Source organism: Anopheles merus, chromosome 3R, assembly GCF_017562075.2.
Source record: "Anopheles merus strain MAF chromosome 3R, AmerM5.1, whole genome shotgun sequence".
Classification (NCBI taxonomy): Eukaryota; Metazoa; Arthropoda; class Insecta; order Diptera; family Culicidae; genus Anopheles; species Anopheles merus.
In genome coordinates, this window is record NC_054084.1 from 22,736,817 (window position 1) to 22,763,555 (window position 26,739).

A 26,739-nucleotide genomic window follows, 5' to 3' on the forward strand; every position below is an offset into this window, starting at 1 on the left:
TTGTATATCCCGTTAAGTGTTCCACTCCACGACGGTGCTGGACGTGCAGCCGAAGGGCGGAAGCAATGCACACTAATCGTCGCACGGAAAATGCCGACCTTCCCCACCCCATCAATGCGACACGCGTAGACGAAGCGACAGTCGACGGAGGAGAAGTGACAACAACAAAAAAACATTACACATCACGGAAGCCACCACACAGCGCGCACACTATTATCTTGGGATCTTTGCTTGGGCCACCGGTGCAAGCCGTGGCCGCCGCCGCCCGGAAGCAACTAAGAAGCGTGACACACTTTCCCCTGGAGTGCATAAATAACGCCCCCGAACGGCTCCCGGGAGGCTTCTGGCCGGGGAAAATGATGATCGCTATCAGCCGCCAACCGCGATAGCTGTACATGTGACACCGTGTGTGTGTGTGTGTGTTTGTGCTTGGGTACGCACACACACACACATGGCAGCATTTTGGGATACGAACAACGATACAGCAAGCCCATTAGGATGGGACGGTGTGAACTGATGCCGTCCAGACGTGCGATACGCTACTACGTACAAGTTGTGTCACTCGCTGCGTCAGTAGTAGGCCAGGGAGACGGTGGGTGTGGCTGTGAGTAAACGAAAACAATGTTTTAGCACAACAACTTTGTGTTCACGTAGCTCACGTGCTCACATGTTGCATGCTAATTTTATTGATATTACCAGAATGTTTGCGCGAGCGGTTAAAGTTTTACATTGTGAGTGTGCTACATGGGTCGAATAATTGTTTTTTTTTGTTGTGAACAATGAAACAACAGCGAAGGGATGTTTTTACAATACTTTCAACATGCCTAGCCCCTTTTACTACGGGTTGTCTAATTTAGTTGCCACACTCACCGTACACCAAAGTGATTAATTCAATCACCAAAATAGTTATAGGTAGCTATTTTTATCCGTTCTTCCGATAAACCATCCGCAAAGCAGAAACGAAAAATAGTAACCAGCTCTATTTATTTACGATTATTTGCACACCTTTGCACACAAATAAACACTGACCTTCGTTTAAGGCATTTGAACTCTGCAGCTATCCTAAATTGGTAGCTTGCGTGTGGATGATCTGCAAACAAAAATAGATGGAAGTTTGTTTGCCTCCACGTTTTGCACCACCGTGCAAATAAACTTACGCCTGCAAATAAACTGGCTCTATAAATAAGAGACACACACACAATAAAAACGAGCCCATTTAAGCACATTTTGTGCAGTGGTAAAAGCAAAATGGAAACTGATTGTGGTCATTGCAGTGAGAAGCACAAAAAACAGCCGCAGCATGTAATGAGCGATAAGCTTGCTCAAACAAACGTGAGCACCTTGAAAAACAAACACAATCGATCGATTAGGAACATTTAGTTTGGTGAGTGGGCAATTAGATTGCAAAAAAAAAAAACTTAGTACTGGTTGGCAATTTTAATGCTTTTTATGGCTTATTTTAATAAAAAATTGCGGGAAAAAACAAACAAATTCAACCGTACAAAACAGGAATGATAAATAAAGCGATTCTCATTCTTCTCAGAAACATAAAATGTTCCACGCTTCGATTCGTGCCATATATAGGTCATGTACAAAAAGTGCATCAGCTCACGCGGCTGCATAACTTTTTAATTTGAACGGGAAAAAGCCCGTTCCATTATAATCACACCGACGCTTAATAGCGCACAGCACGGTCAAAGCAATTATTTAACGATTCTTACCCCGTCCAACACCTCCCCCTAAAGTCACTGGCTCGAAATGGAGATAATCATTAATGCAAAGCAAATATCTCAATACTCCCAAAGCCAAAGCGAACGGCTTAACAAGGAAGGCCAGCTCACGCTCACAAAGGAACTGGCCGGGCCGTAACTGGTGGTCCGTGTCTCAGGCGGTAAACACACACACACACACACACACAAACGACACGACGAAACCATATTTGCATGATTGTATAATTGCATCATGGCACGATAATTAAGCTCCGGAGCGCTGGATTAGAAATATTCCGAGGCAAATTTTAAATCACGGGGCCTTGTTAAAAGCGGGTCCTCCCACCTACATTTACCCCTCCCCGTTTTGCATGCAAACCTCGTGACAAATTCGGAAAACGTGCGGCCCGCCACTTGGGTAGAGGAGGTTCTTGGAATTCATTTTCTAGGCAAATTGATTTCAGAACGCCAGCGTAAGCATGAAATGACACCTGGTGGAGCGGCAACAAAAAAAAAAAAAAAGCAGGACACTTTTCCGTAGGTGACAATGCGAACATTCCTGGTGGCGCACTGGCAACGCCGGCACGGCAACAGTGAATGCAGTGCACACCGAAAAGCTGTCGCTGGAGTGGATTGCGTGGCAAATGGCAGTGAATTAAACATGCAACTTAGTGCTGAATTTTGGAGCACGTGCGAGTCATTTCAAGGTGCGGGAACATTTTGGCAGGGCGCCCCAGAGTAACAGGAATGAAAGTAACATTTGGTTCCTCTGTTGGTTTCGCGTGGTGTATCTCACTTTGCACTGTTGCCGGGGTGCCGCCTTCAATGGAATCAGTGGTGGAAGGTTGGCAAAAATGTTCAACCAATTGACGGGGTAAGATGGAGGGAAATAAGTGAAATGAGGTATCGCTTTCGCACAGTCAAAGTATTTCGGGGTTTTTCACAGCAAAGGCTGCATTCGATGGAGGCGCCCAGTACTGCACTCAATTGCATTATTGTTAAAATTGGAATAAAGTAATATAGTTATAAAATTTTAGATTCACAGAGGTTTTTTTAATTGGGCTCAATAAAGCGACATGAGTCACAATCAAAGTTAATCAAATAATATCAAAATAATAAATATAATTAAAAACATTTACTGACTTCATTATGTTGTATGACTAATGCCACTTCCATTAAAAGTTTACGCCAAATTATATTTTTCAACGAAGAAACATGTTTTTGTTCCACTAATTATATGCTTTATATAAACTCAGCTCTATTCATTAGAATAAGAAGGCGTTACTTTACCATGAGAAGGCTACCAACCCGTTGACCTTAAGCTTTGTTTAAGACCACAAAATCGATCCTTATGTACACACCCTTACCGCACCTTGTGTGTTGTGCTGTTTAATTGTAGCTCTGAGGTCAAGGGTGATTTACAGTGCACCACTCTCCATCTCAGTAATCAATGTTAATTGATCCGTACATAAAGCTTTCAGCCACGTGGTCACCAACGTTCGCTAGCCGTGGTTTGCATAAAAATAGCACCAAGATATTTGCGATCGTTTGCATTAAGGGTGACCTTGGTAAAGTGGCAAAGGTTCGTTTTTTGTTTTGTTTGCCACGTTTAAATATGCCCTTTGTTCGATCGTTCAGATATTGAGCATACTTTTGCACACACAAAAAAGCTTAATTGAAGTCATACTGCGTGGCATGTTGCAGGAAAATAAAGCTAAAATGTTTGTTTCTTCTGGTACTAATAACAACTTACATTGCTCCAGGAAAAAGTTAAAAAGGCCAAAAGAGTTCATTAAATTGTTAGCCAGTTCCTCCAATACGTAATATGTTTAGTGTTTTCTTTACAACAAAAAGCTAACACAATCTTCCAGACATGCCTTTTATGTTCGATTTCTTTGCAATCAATCACTCAAAGTCCAATTATCATCTGTTCCAAGAAAGGAAAGTGTGTTTTATGTGGTCGGTTGTTGACTGATTTTTATAGCCCCATAATATAGCGAAAATCGACAAACACCGATGGTACCTTTTTAGTCCTCCAACCTGCTAGGAGGGAAAGAAAACATATTTATTTTTACGACTTTTCTGCTGTGCTGTGTGGTGTTCACCTTTTGCCGATCTCAAGTGTATCTGTATGTGTGTTTGTGTGTGGTTGTTTATTATTAGCTTCCATCCACACATGCTCCGACCGCACCACACCTAATCAGATAATTTGTAGCCCATCATCAGCACCTTGCTGCATCGTACTGGCACGGCACCATCACGCCTCATCATCGCCATCACTCCCGATACCACCCGATACCACAACGGTGACACTCGATTAGGAGGACGAGCATATAACCTGCATGAACGCGGCGGCTCGCATAAGCTGCTCCAACACCGCTCAAGCACTATTAAACTCTCGCAAGACATGAGGGCGCGTGGGGTGGCTCTCGCGTGATTAGCAGCTTCTTCCATCGTGATTCACTCGAGCGCCCAGATGCCACAGGATCAGCGATGGTTTTGCGGATGGACCAACATCACCATCGTCTTCAGTAGCAGCATGAGGCGTGGGGAGCATTCGAGGAAGACCTCAACCTAATAAGCTATTGACAAAAAGCACACAAACACCCACTCGCACACACATTTCAAGCACATGCGTTCAAATTGGATCGCTTGGCCGTGCTCGTAATTCGCGAAACGGCGAGCACATGGAGGAAAAATCGTAAAGCTTATACAAACATTCACACACACACACGGGCGCGAGCGCGTACGCACTTTGCCGGAAAAGTTTGTACCCGCCTAATCAGATTAGAGAATTGTTTACTTATTTATTTAGTTTTGTGACTCCCCCAACGGTTCCAGCCATCGGTTTGGTGGTGCTACCCGCGTTCGGCAACAAGATGCCGGCTAAGAAATTGCCGAGTCTGAGTTGTTTGTGTGATTTCTTGGAGTAGCTGTTTCGGTTCATAAAGCTCGGGATACTTTACCGAGCGAACATTCACTGAACCAGCAGCAGAGAAGAAAAAACAACCACACACACACACACACACGCACGCAAATAGCAGACAAAGATGAGTGGCAAAGTTAGAATGATCGTTCCGAATGGGTATGACCGTGCACTCGTTTATTTGGTTAACCGCACGGCATCGCATCGGAATGGCTGGCATGATGACTGGCGGATGATGAGAGGGCATCGGACGGGGCGAGCTCCCGCAAGCGAAAGTGAGATTAAGCTGAAAGATTAGGAGCCTTTGTCTGAATTGAATTAGGAGGTTCGGAAATTAATTGCTAATGGATTTCCGATTGTGCTCGCCTCGGTAAGCTAGTCGGCTTTTGATGAAACACATGGCCGAAGCGTGACGGGCAAAGTTTTATTTATTTCTCTCTTGTTTATTTATTTATCTCACCGTTGCCTGCCTCCCTCTCCCCCTCTCCAACACTCTAGTTCCACACCTGTTTGAGTGCTCGGCGGCTTTCGGCCATCGGTGGTGTTGGTGCCACTAATAGTACTCAATAAAAGAAAAAAGCTGCAAAGACTCGAGAAGGGGCATGAATTATGCTGACGTTATGTAGAAATTGGTAAATAATTCTATGGCCTTGATAGAAAACTTGATTCTCTGTTGATCTCATTCTAGTTATTTGAAGCAAAGCTCGCATTTTCGAAGAGAAGTTGTCTTGAGCTTTATATATGATGGAGAAACGAGCACTTAACGCTTCTGTGAGGAGAACAGCGATAGATCAGAAACCCACGTTGAAGAATCAATTCCCATCCCATTCCATGCTTCAGATCTGTTCGATTTCAACATATCCTATCCTGTCTACCGTTCCCGTCTTCGCTCCTTTTCCGTACCATAAACTCCTTCCTACTCCTTCGTGAATAATTGTATACTATAGTCAGTAAGCACTATTGCTGTAACCCAACGTGGCCGAGCAATTAATAAAATAAAAATAAAATAAAAAATAAAAAAATACCTTTTTTGTGTACAAGAATGGCTTTTGAAGTGAAGGCTATAATAATTCATCATAAGCTAGTGCACTTTATCCATACTGATTACTGCAAACTGGATCAATGTTCGAATTATTCAACAAAACTGAAGTCACCAACGAATAATGTTTACTGAAATTTTGTGACTATTAAGAATGAGGGAATCATGAAAGCATAAATGGAAAAACTATTTGGTTTCTTGAAATTAATATCAATGAAGAGTACTTGACTTTTCTTTCAATTTCTGATACAGTATACGATGTAAAACTTGTTTCAAATAACAAAGAAATCCTTTGAACTAAATACACATATATCGTTTTGTTCAAAATGGACCTCGGTAAAATCCACTGAACTCGAGCAAACTTTCTACATCTGAGGGATTTATGTGGATTTCCAACAATATAACTAAAAATATTGGAAAAAAATCATGAAATTTGAAGGACGTTTTGATGAAAATTTCAAGTGTTTCAATTGTTATTGTTAAATTCCGGAAACTATCAAAAATTTCAATCAATAAACTTCAAGAAAGTTCATACACCTGCATTTTTTAATTTTTAATTTCATTTGAGTTTTACGGAGATCATGATGGTCGAAGCAGATTATTTTTCATTATTTACATGTAGCCTGAAAAGGACAGTGGAACTTGTTCATAACTATTCAAACTAAATTGTGACCTCAAATTTGGTACTTTTTTCATTCGATCATAGGTGTTCCATCAATTGTTTTACTTCGAATTATGGGGTTTTCACCAACATTTTTAGTAGAGTGTACCATCAATTTAGTTAGCCTGTTGATAGTGTAAGTACTGTATGTGCTGTTGTTATAATCAGAGCCTAGCACTAGAGCATTATGGCAATAATGTATACAAACTGAAACAGTGATAAGGCCAGGTGCTGGATGAGAAGAAGTTGATTAAAACATGATGCATGTCTGTAATTTGCACCACAGCGTTTTCAAGACTTCTACCTTTCTTGTCAGATGACTCAGTAAGGACGGTAAAATAACCACTTTTACATATAATCCTATTTACCAACACAACCCATTAACGGACGTTTCAAGTGGTATAACGTTAGAATTACAAAAAAGCTCTAATTTAAAAAAAATGAACCGCCTTCTGAGTTTGTAAAAGTATAAGACTAAATGCTAAATATCATTGTGTGTTGAGAGTTGATTTCTCTGTGATAATCATCATTTTCTTCTTCTTGCTGCCTTTAAAGTGGTATGCAAAGTATTTTCATTTGTCATTTTCGTCTTATTCTCGGAACAACAAAGTCAAACCCCCAACACCATTTTCAACCTGCTAGGAATTGTGTGTGTGTCCGTCCATCCATGAAACATACCTCTTTATTTCCTTGAGCGCAACAAACGGCCCAAGGCATCCCACACGAGCTTACCACACCTTCACCGTCGCGGCCCCCTTTTTCCGTCCCATTGCTTTAAGGCAACCTTAAACTTCGCTCAAAACGTCCCGTCGGTACTGTCAAGCAGCGGGACAAAAGTGTAAACATATTTGCGTTGAAAAAGCAGCTCGTAAAACCTGGAAACTAACTGATGGCAAAAGCTAATTCCACCACCCGTACACGCGGGGAGAGACGGGCACAGGGGATGGTGTTGGGTGTCGTCACCGGCACAGTCATTACCCGGCACAACCATGCAAAACTAGCTGCTACTTGGGAAGATTCCCGAGTTACTGCCACCATTGGTATTATAAAACCCAAAAGGTTGGCCACACTGGGTCGAAAGATTTTGCCTTACCAAGCACGGGAAGCGGGAAATGCTTCCCAGCACCTTACCCACACACACACACACACACGCACACTTACGCCAAAGTGCTGCCATGTGTTCGCGAGGTGCCGAAGAAAAGGATATTTTCGTGTAAACATGATGTTACGGCAAATAATGTACCTTTCTCCATCGCCACCATCGTGTCCGTTCGCTCGAACAGACGGAGGCACCAGAAACGGTGTAGGCTAATTTCACAACCTTGTCGGTCTAATGGTAGTGTTTTGTGACAATCCACATCGACCCGGGAACTGTGTGCGAACCCCACCTCTGCATACTCGGCTGGCACTTTTACCGGCGCACCGATTGGAACCTGCTGCTGGATACGACGCACTAAAACTTCAGCGCTTCGAGCTGGTGTGCATTTTGAGCTCAGGAGCTGCCAACTGTTGACCATGACAGTGCGCGTTATGTTTAATTATTTCATTGCGAAGGGATAAGTGTCTAACCGCACCGTTTGGTGAAGCCATAGGAAATGAAGCGAACAAACGATGGTGTAAGGCCGGGCTTTTATTAATCTCAGAGAATCTGCCCTTTGTACAGCTTGTGTAAAACGATTTTTAAGTACAAATCGTTGATTGCAGCCATTCCTGAATTCAATTTATATTTGCTATCAGACTGTGAAAAAAAAAACATCAGTCAATAATTTTAAGCTGAAATCCAAAACAAGTCCATTGAAGCCCTTTTTTCACATGTCAAACACAAAGCCAGGCAGCGATTTCAATTCAACGCACGCCCTTGCAGTGAAGTATTAATCACCGTTTACGAGCGACCATGAGCATGAGCCACAGCCCATCGTTGCCGTCCGGAGCCCGTGTCGAACATCGTCGAATCGTTAAGCATCGAACGCAAATCGCTCGGCAACACTCTCGGTCCCGAGATACGGGGTGCGATCCATAAATCTTCGCTCTGCCCAGCCCGGGTGCGTCGGGCAGATAACGGCGCGGCACGCTGGTGCACTTAAAGCACCTTCGCTCGTATCGGCGGACGGTGGTTGTTCGATTTGCTGTAACAAATCGAGCATTAGTGAGCGCAATTAAATGAGTGGAAAGTTTTTGAAAGACCCAAATCACACAGCACGCTCCCAAGCGTGTGGCTAATCGGTATCGGTAGAAAATGGCGAGTTTTGTGACCGATCGCCCTTTCCCCCGTTCCACTCATCAGGTGGTGGAATCGAACCGGCAGCTTATCGTTCTGGCCAGCGGGCAGGGTCTGAATTTAATTATTCATCATTTTTATTGCACTTTGCGAAAGTACATTAAAACTGGATCGATTTGTTTCCCATACCTTCGGCGGGGTTGTGTGTGTGTGTGTGAGTGTGTTTTACAGCTCGACCACCCCACCCTCGTGAAGGATTTTTCGATTTCGGTTCGTCTTCAGCTCGAGCAAAACCCCGCGATCACGATTCGGTTTGCGTACGCAGAGATTTTCGAGAGCCATTTTCTCCCCATCGTTGCTGCTTGGTGTCTTGGGGCCCGTCGTAAGGGGAAAGATAGTGAGCGCAGAGAAGTGGAAAATGCACGGAATGCTATCACACGACCCTTGCGCGGAAACTTTCGCAGTACCAAAACCGAAAAAGTGCCGCCGGCTGACAAGCAAGCTCCGGTGATCCCGGTTAAAGAAATTTCCGGACCTCGCGAGTGCTGGTGTGGAGGGGAGGAGGAAGGCAGAATGAAGGGAATGATATTTTGTATCCACTGCCCCTTCCCTCCTCCACTCGGTATGTCCGCAGGGTTTTTAAATTTCCATCAAGGTTGAGAACTTTATGAAAAAGGGAATTTATACAAGGTTTTTCCTTCGCGCAATCTGCCCTTCCGACATTTCTTTTCATTCTCTTCTTTTTTTCCCCCCTACCATTCCTTATGCCCGTGTCCGTGTTTCAGTTGACTACTTTAAACTTTCATTTCGGTAAATGTAGTGACGCCAATGGAGGAACAAAAACACGCAGCCGAAAAACCGCAAACAACCGTCTTGGCCCACCCAAATCTCTCGATCGCGCTGTTGGTACTCACCGTTCGTCCAAAGTGAAGTGAGCCCCGGTCCCTTCGCTGGTCGTATTTGGCTGTACCTTTGGCTGGTGGTAGCGGTACCTTTCTGGAGGTCTTATCTTACCGGTTAAGAATCCCGTAAGAATTCGTCTCACCGGAGTGCTGCTGCACGGTGCCGAAACTTTTCTTTGCGTTTTTTCTTTGTGAGTGTGTGTGTGTGTTTGTGTGTGTGTGTGTGTGCATGTGCCTCTTTGTGTTTCAGTTTTCTTTTGCTTCATCTCAGAGCGCACGTGGGTGTGTGTTTCTGTGTTGTAAAGCTGGCAAAGTCAAGCCGAACCAGAATGAGGTAAAATTTTTGAGTCAAAAAAAAGTTTAATTGAAGATAAAGTAACTTCTGCCAGCCTCCCTGTTCCTGGGCGCCCCCAGGTTCCCCCGGTCGTCTCTACCCATTCTGCCTGATCCCGGTGAACCTGCTGAATACATTAATTCATTACGAAGTTTCACCGGAGGATTAAGCGAAAATAGGATCTCCACGAGACCCAAGCAACGACAACGACTACGATGACGACGACGGTGGCGTCTTTCACCAAACATGAAACTCGTTTCGCCGACCCTAATGGTGTTTTGTGATTTTGGTCGTTTCGAGCGAGCTTGTAAAAACTGTTGTTGCTACATGTCGTTACTAACTATACGCGCTCGGGCATGACACTATCGCCTTGGCGAGCCAGGGCAGGCAACCACCGTAATGTAAGCACTCGCTAAGAGCGGACAAATTGTATTGCTTCGTTTCGAAAGAAAGCTTGCAGATGTATGAGACAGGGAGTACATGCTTGTTTTTTTTTTGCATGGGAAGATTATGAATCATGTGACAGAATGCGGCAAAGTAGTAACGACTGTTTACCTATGTTTGTGCTGAGCCTAAAGTAATCGTAAGCTTGTTTAATTTTTTGTTTTGCGATGCTGGTGTACATGGTAATATAAGTGCTAATAACAAAGGAAGTGAAACGTGGTGGGTATCATACATCTTTATAATTATTACAAACAAACTGTTCACACGGTTTGTTATCTCAACTGTAAGAATAGCCTTCAAAATAATAGCATAATAGCTCGTCCAAATATTCTTGAATACGGTTGCTATTTAATAAACTTTTAAAATAAAATTTTAAATTTGCTTATCAGCGGTTTGCTTCGGAACGAAATTGATTATCCTTCATTACTTAACAGAATATCTCTATACACGCCTGCTCGCTTTCTTCGACGCCGCGATTTCCTTCAAATTCCGTCGAGAAGAACGCTTTATGGCACCAATGATCCGTTTCTTCGATCCCTCCAACGCTTCAACAGTGCCTCTGGTGTGTTTGATTTTCATATCTCCCCTCAATCCCTGCGCCCCCTCTTTCTTCAGTTCTTTGACTCACTTTTTGTTTCCCCGTCCTAATTCTTTCATCTTACTTGTGTTGGCTGTGTTACAAATTGCTTGTTATCTAGTATATGTTTGTCTAGTTAGATTTAAGTATTTGTTTGTTATCATTAATTTTAAGCTTTAGTCAGTAAATTTCCCTATATTTAGCCCTCTGAGGTAGATATTAGTATCTAAATAAATTAATAAATAAATAAATAAACTCCGTTAAGAACCATACGCGATCGAAAAACTGCACACCATAGTGCCTAAAACAGTGTCCGTGCTGTAACCGGAATAGGACGTTGTATAAGCCTATTCCGGCATCTACAACATCTTGACACTATTGGACAACAATGAGAGCATCGAAAGAAAGACCAGTTCCAAATGGTCTATGACTCTGAGCGACTTGACGCTCCAAAGGAAATTGAAAATAAAGTCCGAGGGACGGTGAAACGTAGAAATAGCACTTGTGAACATGAACAAACATGTCAGGAACTAGAAATCGTGTCCACTGGCTTCGCAGCGGCAAGCAAGGACGCATAAACTTAATTCGACCATTTTATGTGAATTACGGCTGAATTACGTTAGGACAAGTTTGAGAACGGGTCCAACTTCTCCCCCAGCTGCGTCCCATCGAAATGTTCTAGAGCAACATGATGTATCGATAGAAATCAAAGGTTGATCTTAAAAATATACCCACACGCATTTTCGTCCGCCGTGGCGAAAATTGCGGACAACTGACGAAAGGCAGCTCGCAAGGTCGTAGATTTATTTTTCGAAGTAAACTTGAATAATTATGTATTTTTATTTTGTGTAATTATCAAAGAATGTGCATGGAAAGAAATTATCTCTCTTAGAAAAAAAAATTAATTCCAACAGTCAGATAAAAAAGTAATTTTTTTTAAATAAAATAACATCACAGTACTTGAAACCTTTTGGTTAAAATTCCTATTCTTCTTCTTCTTTGGCTCAACAACCGTTGTCGGTCAAGGCCTGCCTGTACCACTTGTGGGCTTGGCTTTCAGTGACTAATTGATTTCCCCCATAGCAGGATAGTCAGTCCTACGTATGGCGGCACGGTCCATTTGGGGCTTGAACCCATGGCGGGCATGTTGTTAAGTCGTACGAGTTGACGACTGTACTATGAGACCGGCTGAACCGGGTTAAAATTAAAGTTTTGAATTATGCATGCGAGGTTGGCCCGTGGTACAGTCGTCAATTCTTATGACTAAACAACATTTCCGTCGTGGGCTCAATTCTCATATGGGCCGTCCCTCCGTAGCAAGAACAGACGACTATCCGTGGTGCGTTGAACTGAAACAAGTTTCGAAAGCACCTGTATAGGCAAGCATGTCTGCGTAGGGTTTTTACGCCAGATAGAAGAATTATGCATACATTGCCACATTTTCACGTGGCAACAATAGTTAGCTCTAGAATCATACTCACCCGTAAGGTACTTTAATTTTTTAGGCGTAATTATGCGTTTTGGAACAAATTATGATGAGAAAATACATCAGTGCATCAATAAGAACTTACATTTCTGTTGAAGTAGAAAAAATAGTTTGTCTTTTCATTGTGTACAAAATACAGAGTTCAAAAGCAAAAACATACAAAAATCTAGAATGAACGTACAACAAATTTAATATAAATTTTAAACAGACAACATAAAATATTGCATGCTCATCTCAATATTACATTGCCTTTGCACTGCCGCGTCATCTCATTCAAAACAGTTAAATAGCCTACATCTTTGACCTTTCGCAAGAAGCTCCTTATCCGTGCCCTAAGTTGATTTTATCCCAACGCTTGGGCAGTGCAGATCCGATTAAAATCTGTTGATTCACTAGCTCCCAGCAAGGGCACAAGATTGGCCAGCTGTTCCCCTGGGCGACCACTTGCCAGAAATAGTATCTGCATCGCACGCCCCGAATCTTTACCACCTTTCAGCATTCAACTGGGGGAAAAACATCGGGTGCCAGAATGTCAGCGCTCCCCATCAGCAGAAGCAGCTCCGATAGAAAGACCGGAGCTTAGTTTCACTTTCGGGGTTGACTTTGCTAAACTTGCTCGCTCCCATTCAAATGATATCCCGTGTGTTTGTGTCCTGTCAGCTTGAGATAAAAGAGATGAATAGCTTCTCGGTTTGTCGGTTTTTGTGGTTGAGCTTCCTCCTGCCGCCCCTTAAAAATCCCGGCCGGCAAACCCGAGCAAAGATGCATTCCGCCGCACATGGGGAGGCACAACGAGCAGCTGGTGTCCTGTGCTGTGGATGACTAGTTTTGTGCTGGTGCACTTGCACATTTTGATTGTCGGATTTTTGCCATTGGTTTTTATTTGCTCAAAATGCTTCTACATTGTGCCACGGCTAGCAACGAGCGCGAGCGGGGGGGGCAGGAATTTGGTCCAACTGACACGCTTACGGTTCAGCTGCTGCAAACATTCTGCGACAATTTTGCTGCTGCTGCCGCTGCTGCTCTCGGTCTTGAAGACGTACAGCTATTGTGGCAGTTGGGGATGCATCATACAGACAGTTTGAAAGTTGCATTTTGAATGAAAAGGGATAGAGTGAGCCACTTGACTGAAGTGGGCAGTGCTGTACGACATGCCAAACGGCTACCAGCTACTGCTATATAATGAATGAAGAATGTCATTTGCACGTCTAATACGTTTGCTAAGACTAATCTGAGCAATTAGTTAAATCTGATGAAACAATATCAGCACAGTGCGAGTGGGATCTTGTTAAGATGAATTGTAATATTTATGAGATATCGCATTGCTTAACGAAAAGAGCATGAATGTTCTAATGTTTTAAGATATAATGGAGTAGATTAACTTAACTTATAATGGATTAGATTAAGATTGGACATTGTACCATTGCTGTAATTGTAATTTAATCAATCAGCTCAACACATCACCTATCCGAACCGTTATTTCAAACTTATTTTTCAAAGTTCGTTGCTCCATGACAACACCCTCCGTTAATCTAATGTCGATCACATAGACCCCATTTCTCGTCGCGTGAAAACAACTAAGCGGAAATGATTATCCAATTTCATCACCATCGCCAAATGAAATCCTATCCACTAAGCTTAACCTAGACTTCACAAACCTAGTGACGCGCAAATGCACTGCTGCGAACCATTAAATTAAATGAAACACAGCAAAACAGCGCTTCCTTGACAGCGATAGAGAGAGAGAGAGAGAGTGGAAAATACAAGCGACCAAATGTATTTACGTACCTGTCACAGATGAAAGATTGTCAATGGTTGCGTTTTTCCTCCGCTTTACCCCGAGCCACGAGCAAAAAACCACCAACCTATTGCGCATTCTATTTCCAGCAGACCGTGTCCTTCCGAGAATCCGACAAGACACCCAGCGACTGTTTAGAGCCACCGCCCCCTCAAAAGCACACGCAGCAGCCGCTCTGCCGAGGCGGAAGCTGGCGCTCGCAAATGTGTTGTGTTGCGTTGAAGTGAAAATTAAATTTTCGCTTCGAAATTCTTCAAACCAATCGGCAGGTGCGGTACGGACGAAGGGAAACGATTCCGAGCCATCATTCACCATCTGCTTGCTGATAAGCGGGGCCGGTGACGGGCTCGAAATCGGACGGCCTCGGTTCGATCCATCCTTTAAAGGATTATGAAAAATTAAATCTTCCACAGATAGAGAGAGAGAGAGAGAAAGGGGAAGAAAGGGAGAGAGAACGAGAGTGTTGGGAGCGACAACCAGCCCCGTTCTGACAGCGTGTGGCAAACCGACGATAAGCCTGTGTTCTGTCCTCGTGGGGCTCGTTAAGCTTCGGAGCGGCGGGAAGATTGCTCCCGGCACGGCACGGGTCATCTTTCGATCGGGACAAAACCTTTCACCAGCCCAGACCTTTCTGACGGTACGGCTGAGGTGATAATGGGAAAATCGGTTACGTCCTTGGGCTGGAGGACGTGGTGCTTCTTCTTTTTTCCGTTTGCTGCCACTTTCTTCTTTCCAAGGGCACGAAGCATCGAAGCGCTGGAAAGGTAGATTCAAATCATTACGGCAAGCTGAGCAAGCACAAGATTCCAGCACCACCAATCTTGGCATGACAATGGCCAGCCTGATGATGATAGTGGTGATTGCCTCGGGAGTTTCGTTGCGTTGGAAAAAGGAAAGAAAAACTATTGTACAGCTCCGATGGTGGTGGCCAACCGAAGGCTAGAATGAAGCAGAATGGAGTGAACCTTCACTCTGACGGAACAGAACACGCACCAACCTATGAACCATCTGCTCCGAATAGCCATTAAGGGGCTGCAAGTGGATGGCTTGCATGTATTTAGACATTTGAGGACAGCAGACCGTGGCTGGCTTTGAGAACGCGCAGCACTTTTATTGACAACCTCCAATGGCTGATACAATCTCCTGTTGAGCCTTTTTCGCTCGTTTTAAAACGAATTAAATTTCCGATGAGAAAAACAAACCACCCTTCCTTTCATGCGTTCATTCGTGTAACACATTCCAAGCACAAACACTTAAAGCGTCGCTTAAAATGCGTCGTCTTAATGGATGTTTTGCTACACTCGGCTCGGGAAGGCGCTGATCGTTGAACAAAGTATACAAACAGCCAAAAACAGGGTAAGACAAACAGCACAAAATGCGCCACCCGGGTAGCGAAACAAAAGACTTATTATTTCCGGCACGCTGATCGCTGAAACCGTAAATCGTTCATCGTTTGTCGCTGTCGCTGTATTGTTGTTTGCCTTCCGGCCTCCTACCTGGATGCTCAATCTAAATGCTAACCAAAGTTTGTTTTTCCTCCGACCGATGTTTCGATTAATTTTGTTCCTCTCCATTCTGTGGGCCTGTTCCCGCAACCATTAACCATATCGTGCTATCAACCACCACTTGGGCTAATCATTTTCCCCTCCTTTTTTTCTCTTCTTCTTCTTCTTAATGTCGCCACACAGAGTTTCTACACGGGACGATAAAGCACATCGACATGTCACGCACCTTCATCCACAACGTGGACGACGAAACGTTCCAGGGGTTGCGGCTCGAGTCGCTCAAGCTGGTAGACAACAAAATACAGGACATTTCGGAAAAGAGCTTCAAGTAAGTAAACACACATCCACACACATGCACTGGTTACGTTTTAGTATACATTGTACCAGAGCACAGGATCGTTCGAACGTACGACCGTACGCCCTAAACCTCTAGCAAGCAGTAGCGACGAACTGTGCTTCCGGGGTTTCCGGGTGCTTTCAAAAGGGGCGAAGCAAAGCGAAGCGAGCGAAAGGGACGTGGTGCAACGGAATGAAATATTGAAAAAAACTAAAACGATGCCGGATAAAACGTTGGCTGACCATTCGTCATCCCTCATCGTCCGGGTGATAATTGAAAGCAGAAGTACGACAACCTTGCCAGGCGAGTTTTTCCCCGCAGTCTCAGTGTGCCGCAGCAATGCCATACCCGGGCGCTGCGGACGGAATCATTCTTCGCAAACGCTCACACACAAAACGGGGAGGTTATAATGAGTGTGTGCGCCTGCACAGGTGGGGTCCTGCCCCATCCGGTGTTCCAGTCATGCCCCTGCCGAGTGTGGGAAAATTACAGCGAAGCACAGCACAGACCCTCCCGGCCGGTGCCGGACAGGTATGATTGATGATGGGCCACACGCCGAGTGCTGGAGCACGCCACCAACGCCCCAGTAACGAATCTTGGTGCGAGCCTTGCCCTTCCCTGTGCAATCTCTGCAACACCCCACTCCTGCCCAGCCTGGAGCTGTGGAACTGTTTTTCACGCTTTAACGTTACGCTGCAGCAGGAACGAAAGAATGAACCACTGCACAGCATATCCACGGGTCCACGTGAAGGGCACGTTTATGAGCTACCCAGTGCTGGTAGTGGTAGTGCGAGAAGGATATGCTCTTTCACCACCACCACCGTGGTGTAATACGAATACAAAAACACCTTCTCTATGGCGAGCAATCGATTACGTGGAGCGCAAAGCAGATGGAAAACGTAGAACCGAAGAAAAAAATCACCCAAGGAATGCATGAATGAATGAACAGCAGCTACCGGTTGATGGCAACAACCGCAAATCTCCATACACAAATAGAAACACACACAAATACACTCAGAAGTGTGGAAAAGCCTTGACACAGGCGGGCGAAATTTCAATCGTTAGTTTATAATGATTTTCCCGCCACCGTTGTCGCCGAGCGGAGCTGCGGACCGCTTTGATTTAGGGGAAAGCGGATACAGACGGGAAGAAACGTTACGTCTGGCTCGCTCGAAACGTACAAAGAAAACTGGGCGCCCAGGTAAGCATGCCAGCCCATGGCAGAGCGAAAAGGAAGAAGGCCCCAAGGATGCCGGAATCGCTTTGCGACGGCGGTTCATGATGAGTTATGAATAGGATGTAAAATTTAAATTAAGCTTCGGCGGTATTTTGTACCGCGACGAATCACGATGAAACGACGGAATGTGCTTTATTTGCGCTGGCAGATGATTTATAATCAGTGGCGCGTTAAACGGTGGGCGGACTGGGCGGCCGCCAGGGGCCCCGGCGATCTAGGGGGCCCCGTCATTGTGGATGTTCGACTTCGTATCGATTCTACCCCCCCCCCCCCCCCCCCCCCCCCTGGATGGGACTTTTACCATCTATTTCAAAAAGACTCATTTTTAATTAATGCATTTTTCCCATCGCTTCACTCACTGTATTTTGTCAAGGGCCCGAACCGAAATACCGGGGCCCCATACTACTCAAAGCAGCACATTAAATGTTCTAAGAAATCTGCCAATACTTGCATCACAGTCGCAAGCGAAGAACGCTGCGACATGCGCGCACAGCTCAAATCAATACCTCATCATCGTTGTCGCAAAGTATTGGACAGAGCGAGAAACCGTTAATTTTTGCTGGTGTGGGTGGCCTGTGCACGAGCACCCAAACCCAAAACCACGCAGAGCAACTTGCTGCTAAAATGGAATGCACAGCACGCTGCGCTTAACTACCACCGAAAACCCGTTACACAACACAATCATACAACACACCCAAGCAAAAATTTAAAGACCCCGAAACACAATATCAATACATCGACTCGTAGCCGGTAAAATTAGCAGGAAAAATTGACTAACATTAAGCAAGCAACGGTGCTCCAGTGGGTAGAGGTTTCATTCGAGAAACGATTCCATCGATATCGATGTGTGCGCTTTTCAATTTGGCTGGGATGAAACGTGCCTGCGCTTGTCTGGGGCCCCTATACTTGTTTTGCAGATGTGTGCCGAAAACAGACAGCTGTTTTCACGCGAAAAATGGTATTCACATCTCAAGCCTGAGATCGTGGAGCGTGCCTGCTTTTAACGAAAAACCTTAAATTTTCACGCGGGGTCCTACTCAACTTTTGTGGTTAACTGACAAATAGGGGAAATCGGGAAGGGGTGGTATTCATATGTCCAAAAAGGAACTCGAAAAAGGAACATAGTTGTATTTACATACAACTTTTTGCGTGAAGACAAAATAAAAAACCGTTACAGCTATACTGAAGCCAAAACTCAAAGGTGGTTTACGGGGCCTCAACGATTATGTGGACTCTTCGATGAAGGGGTCCCGTCGGTAAGGGCCCCGTCGGTAAGGAGGCCCCATCAATAAGGGTCCCCGTCTATTAGGGGCCCCATCAATAAGGGGCCCCGTCCATTTGGTGTCTTGGTGTGGATGGTCCGTGCTCGAGCTCACCAAAAAAACGCGGAGACACTTGCTGCTAAAATCCAATGCACGGAACACAGAACAGCGCTGCGTTTAACCACAAAGAAAACCCGTTGAAACAGCCACAATCACAAATCATACACAGACAAAAATTTAAAGGCCCCTAAACAAAATTTCAATACACCGGCTCGTAGCCGGAGAAATTCGCAGGAAAAATTGACACCAAGCTCGCGTTGCTTTAAAAAGTCTAGGAAGATCGTTTGGTCAACGGTCCTTCAGTGGGTTGAGGTCTCATTCGAGAAATGGTTAAATCGATGTCATTGTGTGCACTCTTGGCTGGGATGAACCGTCTTGTTCTTGTATACGGGGCCCCTGCTACCGCTTTGCGATTTTGTGTCGAAAGCAGACAGCTGTTTCACACGAAAAATGGTATTCACATTCCTGGCCTGGGATAGTGGATTGTGTCTTTTAATGCAAAAACTAAAATTTTCATTCTTGGCCCTAATCGAACACATCAAGTTTGTGGACCGAAGAGAAGGGGAAATGGGAAAGGTTTCAGTTAGAAGGAAGGGGGGAAGGGTATAAAAATACTCAAGGAACCTATGGACCATGTTCATTTATATATGGTTTTTATCGACTATTTCAATTTTTGCGAATACAACAAGACCAAAAACCGTTACAGATGCATCTACATCCAGCCATAATACGAAGAACAATCTCCATTGCCTCGGCCATTTGGGGGCCCCGTTGATGATTCGGTCGATTGAGGGGCCCCTTCCATTTGATGTTGTCAACCTAATATATCCCCATTTTTCCCCCGGGGGTTATGTTTACAATCAGATTTACTATTACTACCAGACCTATCAGAAGCATATTTATTTTACTTATCAGAAGCATTTTACTATCAGAAGCAGAAAACATTTGCCTTTTTAACATGTGCAATATTTTTGTTTACCATGTGCACCTTAGTTGGAAGCGTAGAACGCTGCGATACATGCCCAGAGCTCAACACAATATCATTTCATCATCGATGGCCCAAAGCGTTGGATCAAATGCATTGAACGCTACGCGCGAGTTGGGTAAAGCGAATATCCGTCACAAGAGATGGCTCACGCAAACTACATGCACATACGACATTAAAAGGCTCCGAAACCGATCTCAACACAACGGTTCGTAACCGGAGAAATTAGCAAGAAAAATTGGCTGACACCAAGCACGCTCTTTTTATCTGTTGAGGTTTCATTCAAGAATCGATTCCGATGTCGATGTGTGCGTTTTTTAATTTGGCCTGTGTGTATGTTATCACGCAAAAACTAAGAACTCGTGCCCCGGCTAACCTTTGGGGCCCCAGTTAAAATTGTGGACTGGACGAAGTGATGGTGGAAAGGCAAGCTGTTGAAGGGTTTGGGTCAAATTTGGAAGGGTCGACGGAAAGGAAATATCGATATGAATGATCGCGTAAAATTTGAACTAATTAAGCTATCGGCAAAGTCCGGCCCACCACAATATGCAGTCAGGCCCGAGAAAATATTTACGCGATTTTGAAAGATAGGAATATCCTATTTATTAAAAATTAACTGAACATATTTTAATATGACAATTCATATCGTTGAACTATTCCAAATTTGATCACCATAACATGGATTGTCGGACCAATCAATATGGTCAAATTTGAGGAGAAATTAGAAAATAGAAACGAATAATTCCATAAAAACCTAACTGTTGATTTTACGAGAACAATGGTTACACTCTATTGCTTTTTAAGGATGCAACGATTTTCTTGGAGCTTTTTTTAAGAAATGCACTATCAATTCGTCTGACCTGGCCTTACTTGTCCGTGGCCTCATTATAGTACTGAACGATTGTACGTTTGTCTCGATATTTTTCAGCTGTTAACTATTTTGTACCATCTCCAGATATATCCTAGAAAACAATTTGAAACATGGAAGGAAGGGTACGTTAAGAAGCGATATTGCGATTTTGCTTTATTGTTTTGAGCTTTTTATGACTTTTGCACACTATGCTGCAGACTCTTAATTGAAGAATCTTTACAATCAATTTTAGTTATTGTAATTTAATAAAATGAATTTAAAACTTGCTTGGATGATATAATAATCTAAGAAAACCAATAACCAATCGCATTGTTTAATAACATAAATATCATATCATTTTGTGTATTAACTGTAATAATATAATAATATATGTGTAAAACAAATGCATTCTCCTGGCCCTCACCGCTCGATCATTTAGAAAGCAGCTGATCTAAAGCAGTGGTCTCCAACCTGTGGTCCGTGGATTACTTGAGACAAACATACTGCAATACAAGGTATTTCCAGTTACTTTCGAATGAAAATATTGTTTTTCCAGCGTGCAAGAAGTTATCGCTTTGACCGATTGAAAATGAAGTGGCCGTAATTCGAAGACAGACGGTACTTCAGTATTCATTGTAAAGGTAAACCAACGTAAAAGCAAAATATTGTTTTCATGTTATGCTCACGATGACGATTTTAAATCAAATCGTCCGTATTATGAAACACGAGCTGGAAATTGTAAAGTAGGAAAGAAAATATCGTTTAGAACCATCGTTCTTGTCCATAAAAGACAAACGTAACTAGCTTAGCGAAAACGATAACTTTCCGACCTTTAACTTCTATTGAGTATAGATAAAACCAACAACAACGATCATGGCAGGTCAGATTTGTTCGGATTGTCAGGATAGGACTAAGCCCATCCATCATCTATCGACTTCTCATTTAAGGAGTTTACTTATGTCCTCCTACCCAAGGTAAGCCCTCTAAACTCCAACGTCCTACAGGTTTTTATGATCGCCTAGACCAGGGGTCTCCAAACTTTTCAGTTCGCGGGCCGCATTTCTTCGTAAATATCGTTGTTGAGGGCCATTTACGCGTTACTTTTGGTAATGAGAACGTTTAAAACTTGTTTTGACAAGAAAATACTTAATAAATGTTTTAAAGTTCTGCATTTTTCTTTTATAGTAACTTGATTCTTGTCTTGGTTTAGTAAAAATTTAAAAAAATGATGGAAACTGTCAAACATATATGATATTTACATTATCCTTTACAACATCATCACGGGCCGCATTATAGGCTCTCGAGGGCCGTAGTTTGGAAACCCCTGGCCTAGACGATCAAGTGTCGAAAGTCCGCTTCGAAACAGTATCCACAGTACCCAAAATTTTAACATACCACAAAGCCTTTCTGATATTAATGATTGTTAAGTCATTACTATCGATTGAAAATTGGCGAAAAAAGTATTAAAATTGGGGTTTTTACTGATGCGCGGGTGGCAGTCCATTCTGCTTATGTTCATCTCTGTTTCATAAAGTTTTATACAGATGTGAATTGTATTTTGTCGAAAGAAGTTTGTTGATTTGGTATAATGGGTATTTGGCCGAATACGCACCTAAAATTTATCGGGGTGTCTGTAAGCGGTTACCAAATCAAATTTTTGTTCATCACGAGCAAGTGGGCTTCGCAGTATGTTTTCCTTTGAAGCTCAGACGTGTCGTTTTGGTAGAATAAATAGCTGCATTTTCAGTAATTTGTTTTACTGATATTCAGTACCATGTATTACTTAATAGCTTTCAGTAAAAAATGTAACTGCAGCAAACTTATACAATTTGCAGTGTATGATTCGTACACCAAACCCCCCCCCCCCGCGATGGATTTGGTGAAGGGGCCCCGTCTACCATAACGCCTAGGGCCTCGGAGAGGCTTGACCCGCCACTGTTTATAATGTGCGTCTTGGCGGTGCTTGCGTCTTGGGCGATTGTTCTGCGTCTTCCCTTCCCGTACAATTTCTCTGTTTGACTCGCACTGTTCGCAATGAGCCATCAATTAGCGGGATAATAAATTAAGGGTGGAGCAGTTTTGAAGCCGCTCTCTCGTGAAGCGCTTTGGGTAGCAGAAACACTTATCAAAACCGTTTGCAGAAACGAATGATGGAGCGTTTTATTTTTTTGTAAATTGGCAAGCTGTACAGTATCGATTTTTGTTCCGAAACAGAAACAATTTTGAAGCACACAAAAGTATGGCTCCAATTTGGCCGTTAATACTTTGTATCACAGTGAAGCGAGCAGCCACCAGGATCGGGAAGCAAACAGGGATTTCAACAGTTTATTTCCCAGCGATTAAAGCCGATTCTGCTGAACCGTTCATTGGCTTCTAAATGGCTGTTTAGCACAAAACCCCATTTGAAAACTATTATAGCACGTTCAATCGTAGACAACTATCAAGAATGCACTGGAGCAACTTGGAGCAGAACGGGCGCTGCATAAACATAAGAGCTCGAGCCAGCGTGCCATATAGTGCGATTTATTCGCCCACACAAACCACACAAACCACCATCGTCCATACGCGTCTGTACGTTCTACGACTCTGCAAAGAAGCAGCAGCAGCAGCAGCAGCAGGAAGCGCTTGAGAAAAGTTTTATGCCATAAGAGATTAGCAATATTTCGTGTTGAATCGTTCCGCCACCGTTTCGTATGTGCGCAGTTCGTCGTTGCAGCGCCGGAAACTGTCACTCGGTACGTATGCTGGCCATGTCCCGGACGAGATAAAACGTGAATTGAAGTGGAAAAAGAAGAAGAAGAAGAAGAAGATGGAAAATGGTGGAGAAAAAAAACATCTGCAAACACTCACTCACTCACTCACTAGCATCCACACATCAGCACGGGCGCGCCCGTACAGCAGTCACTCCCGGCAGCGCTGCCAGTTCGTTCTCCGTAAATGCTTCAAAGTGTTTGCGGAGCAAAATTGGACTGAAGTTCTGCTGTACAACTGCGCACACAAGTAATGCTCAAGATAGTAGTTGCTCGTTGATCCCACGGCATTCCCCGCTTTGGCACAAGACAACGAGCTGTTGGGTGGCCGAGGGCGACAATGTCTTTGGATGATGCATTTTGGAGCCGATGTCGTGTGTTTGAGCGTGTGTGTGTGCGTGTATATATCTGTGTGAGCTGGTTCGCAAATGAAGCTAACCTACTGAAATGCATCTTTAGCACTTTCTGCATTAAGTTTTATGATTTAAAAGCAAAACATTGGTACTCAGAGTCTCAGCAATACTCAGAGCCGGTGCTTCTTACCGGTGTAGGTACGGATCATAGAGAAGCTTGGAATCCGGGGGTTTGGAATTGAGTTATGTATGTTATGTTTTATTTTAAGTAAGCTCTCTAAATGGTATCATGTACGGTAACAGATTGAATTTCGGATTCGTGGGAGCACCCTCGACTAGGACAATGCGAGATAACCCCAATGGATGGGGTGTTAGTAGTACCCACTAGAGATGTGAACTTTTTGCCGAATGTGTTAAAAGTGTCTGGAGGTACTTTTCTACACGGATATGTTGGTGCAACAAATCAGAGCAGTAAACTAGTTTTCTCATATTTTACTGATTTTATCTGAACTGAACGCTTACCATTTTAACCTAGTTACCAAGTTTTTGTTATTCATTGTCTACTATTGAAGCCCTTTCCGTTTTAAGTTCGTAAGCTGTCAGTTGTTTGGATTGTATAGCAGTCTTCAAGCAGCTATCTAAGTGGGTATAATATACAGGTGGGCTTGTCCAAAGGTTTATGTGTTTAGAAAACTGATTTTTATTGCTTCTGCTTCTGAATGAAAATTTTAAGAGTTTTTTGAGTATACGTCAAGCTATCAGAACCTGTTTTAGCAACCGTTTTCACCGGTACTGTTAAAAAGTGACGCTCAAATTTGGTGATAAAAAACATGATATGAGGACTACATACACTTTGATTCTAGTATCCACCTGATCTCTTTAATGCACCTTAGGATAAATGAAAACACCACCTTGTTTTGCCATTTTTCGAGCAGATCTAGCTTTGAGGCTGAAATAATCTAGACTGAAAATCGCAGGCGAGTTTTATGTGTGGGTTTGTATAGAGTGTTGACATGATTTCAGCCTCCAACTGTCAAACTCCACGTTAAAAAGCTGACTATAATCGTAACGTTGTGTGTTTTTTGTTATAAAATACTGTACTAATGCTATCATATTTAACCTTTAAGTTGGCAACCGGATACCCGGGTATTTGTTTAACTTTAAACTGAAATCATTTTTTATTCATTGCTTTTATTGACCTGAAATTTTACGTAGCCTCCCAACTTTTAATTTCTGATTTTTTGGTGCATAAGTTGTAATTTTAAACAGCCTGTAAGTATTTTATTTTGATTTTTTTTAACTTTACCACGTAAGTTGGCAACCAGCATGCCCGGGTATTCCATACATTTTGTATGGAGAATGACGTTTCTCTTCTTCCTCTTTTCGTGTTGTGCTTATTTTCGAGTCAAATTCAAGCGATTCCAAATTTCAATTTGACCGTTATTTTTATAATTAAATGATAAAAACTTTATGAATAAATGAAATAGAAGAGAATATATGATCGGCAGTACTTGCTTACAGCATTAAAATATAGAAAGCATTGTTTACCTATGAAAATCGTTAATTTTTTGCATCAAAACGTATTTAAAATTAATATTTAGATATGGGAAAACTTTATGGCTTAGATATATTCCATGTAATTTTTTTTTTTTTAGTTTAACCTTTTCTAAATTACAAATATAAGCGAATCGTTCTCAAAAGTTCATAAAAATTTTGAGGAAGCTCTCATTGTTCGACATAAGTGACTGTTGGTGCACTATGATATATTACTAGGCATGTGATTGTAAAATACTACAAAATATCCCTTAAATTCAGCGAATTGTTCATTAAGATCATAGAAATGAAAGATACAAAAATACCAAAATTTCAAGTTTTATTTAATTTGATAGCTTAGTTTTTCGCTCCTCTTGCGCTTTGTTTTGAGCTCTTTATTTATCATTTGTATTTATCCCTTATCAATACTGGCCACTTCTCAGTTTCTGTCTTTTGGTACCTGAATAAGGAAATGAATATATTGTTAAATTAATTTTGTGGTGCCAGCTTGTAAAATAATTCACTTCATCTTTTATCATAGAAAATATATCAACTTTATTTAAATACCACCAAGACCAAATCCAGCAAATTGCTTGGTGTATAACACTACCGCACGTTACCCTATCTTGCTAATGTTGCCACTCTACACACAGAATCACTTACGGTAAAATCGTACATTACCGCACAAGCGTGATTCCGATTTGCACCGAACGCAGCACAGAAGCTTAGTCTATTGTGTTGATACGTACTACGATTACGGACCGGAAATGGAGATGGAGAGTGCAAATGACTTTACCAGGATTTTTGTGTGCATCGTACGCTGTGCTAATTTCAAACTGCTTGACGTGATTATTTTTGACGCAGCAGTCACTAACTTTGTCAAACTGTCACGGCAATGTACATGACTTACATGCACCGCTAATGCACTCGATCCATTTGTGCAATGCACGGTCGAGGTCGGGTCAAGGGGGAGGTTGCATATTCTTAATGCACTCTGCTCCCGGAAAGGTTTTGGCGTCCGCGGAAGGATTTTTTCTGCCCGCGTTTTGTACCGCGTTCGCCCACACGTACGTTATGCTTCGCGCTGTACAGTGCGCAAGGAAAGCTAATACTTTGTAGTAAGGAACCAACGCGTGTGTGCAGTGTTAGTGTACCAGTAGAGCTACCGACCAGAACAGCCACGGTACGAGTTTGGCCGGGGCCAAGGAACATCATACACCAGAAACACAAACACTTCCGGCCCACGTCATGGCGGGCTACTTCCGTTTCGCTGTGGGTTGCTCACACACATTCACACACACATACACATACATACATACACACTACCGCCGAGTGGCAAACCGCACGTTTCGTTGGTTTGGTTCTACCCTTCTTGTTTGAGACCGCATAGAAAGGGCCGGAAAAATCAAAGTAAATGCATCGTAAACCATAAATGTACCGCTCGAACCAACCGGGTGGAGCGTTAGGAGGTGATCGAGGAGCAGAGGAAACAACCTTTTCAATGGAATAAAAGAATTTTCAATCCAGCCACATCTTGAGAAATTAGAACAAAAAATGGGCAAAAATAAGGGCACTGTTTAATTCATTGAATAAGGAGACAATCACAAAAATCGTTTGGATGTATATGAATAGTTGGAAAAATACGAAAATTATTTTTTGTCATAAGTAGTCCATTGCAAGTTAATAGAAGAAAAAATTAAAATTACATTAATTATAACTTTTAAAAAAATATGTCTGTAATAATACTGGTTTATTTACAATCAGTATAACGAA

The 26,739-nt window shown here is 42.9% G+C and overlaps 1 protein-coding gene across 8 annotated transcripts in view; it reads left to right on the forward strand.

Annotated features, from left to right (window-relative positions):
* LOC121596445 (protein artichoke-like) overlaps nt 1-26,739 on the forward strand; it is a 100,023-nt gene that overhangs the window by 48,838 nt on the left and 24,446 nt on the right. For all 8 annotated transcript variants that reach the window (XM_041921412.1, XM_041921409.1, XM_041921408.1 and 5 more), the window contains exon 4: nt 15,783-15,927. In XM_041921412.1, the coding sequence (XP_041777346.1) occupies nt 15,783-15,927 (145 nt within the window). The remainder of the gene's footprint in view (nt 1-15,782; nt 15,928-26,739) is intronic.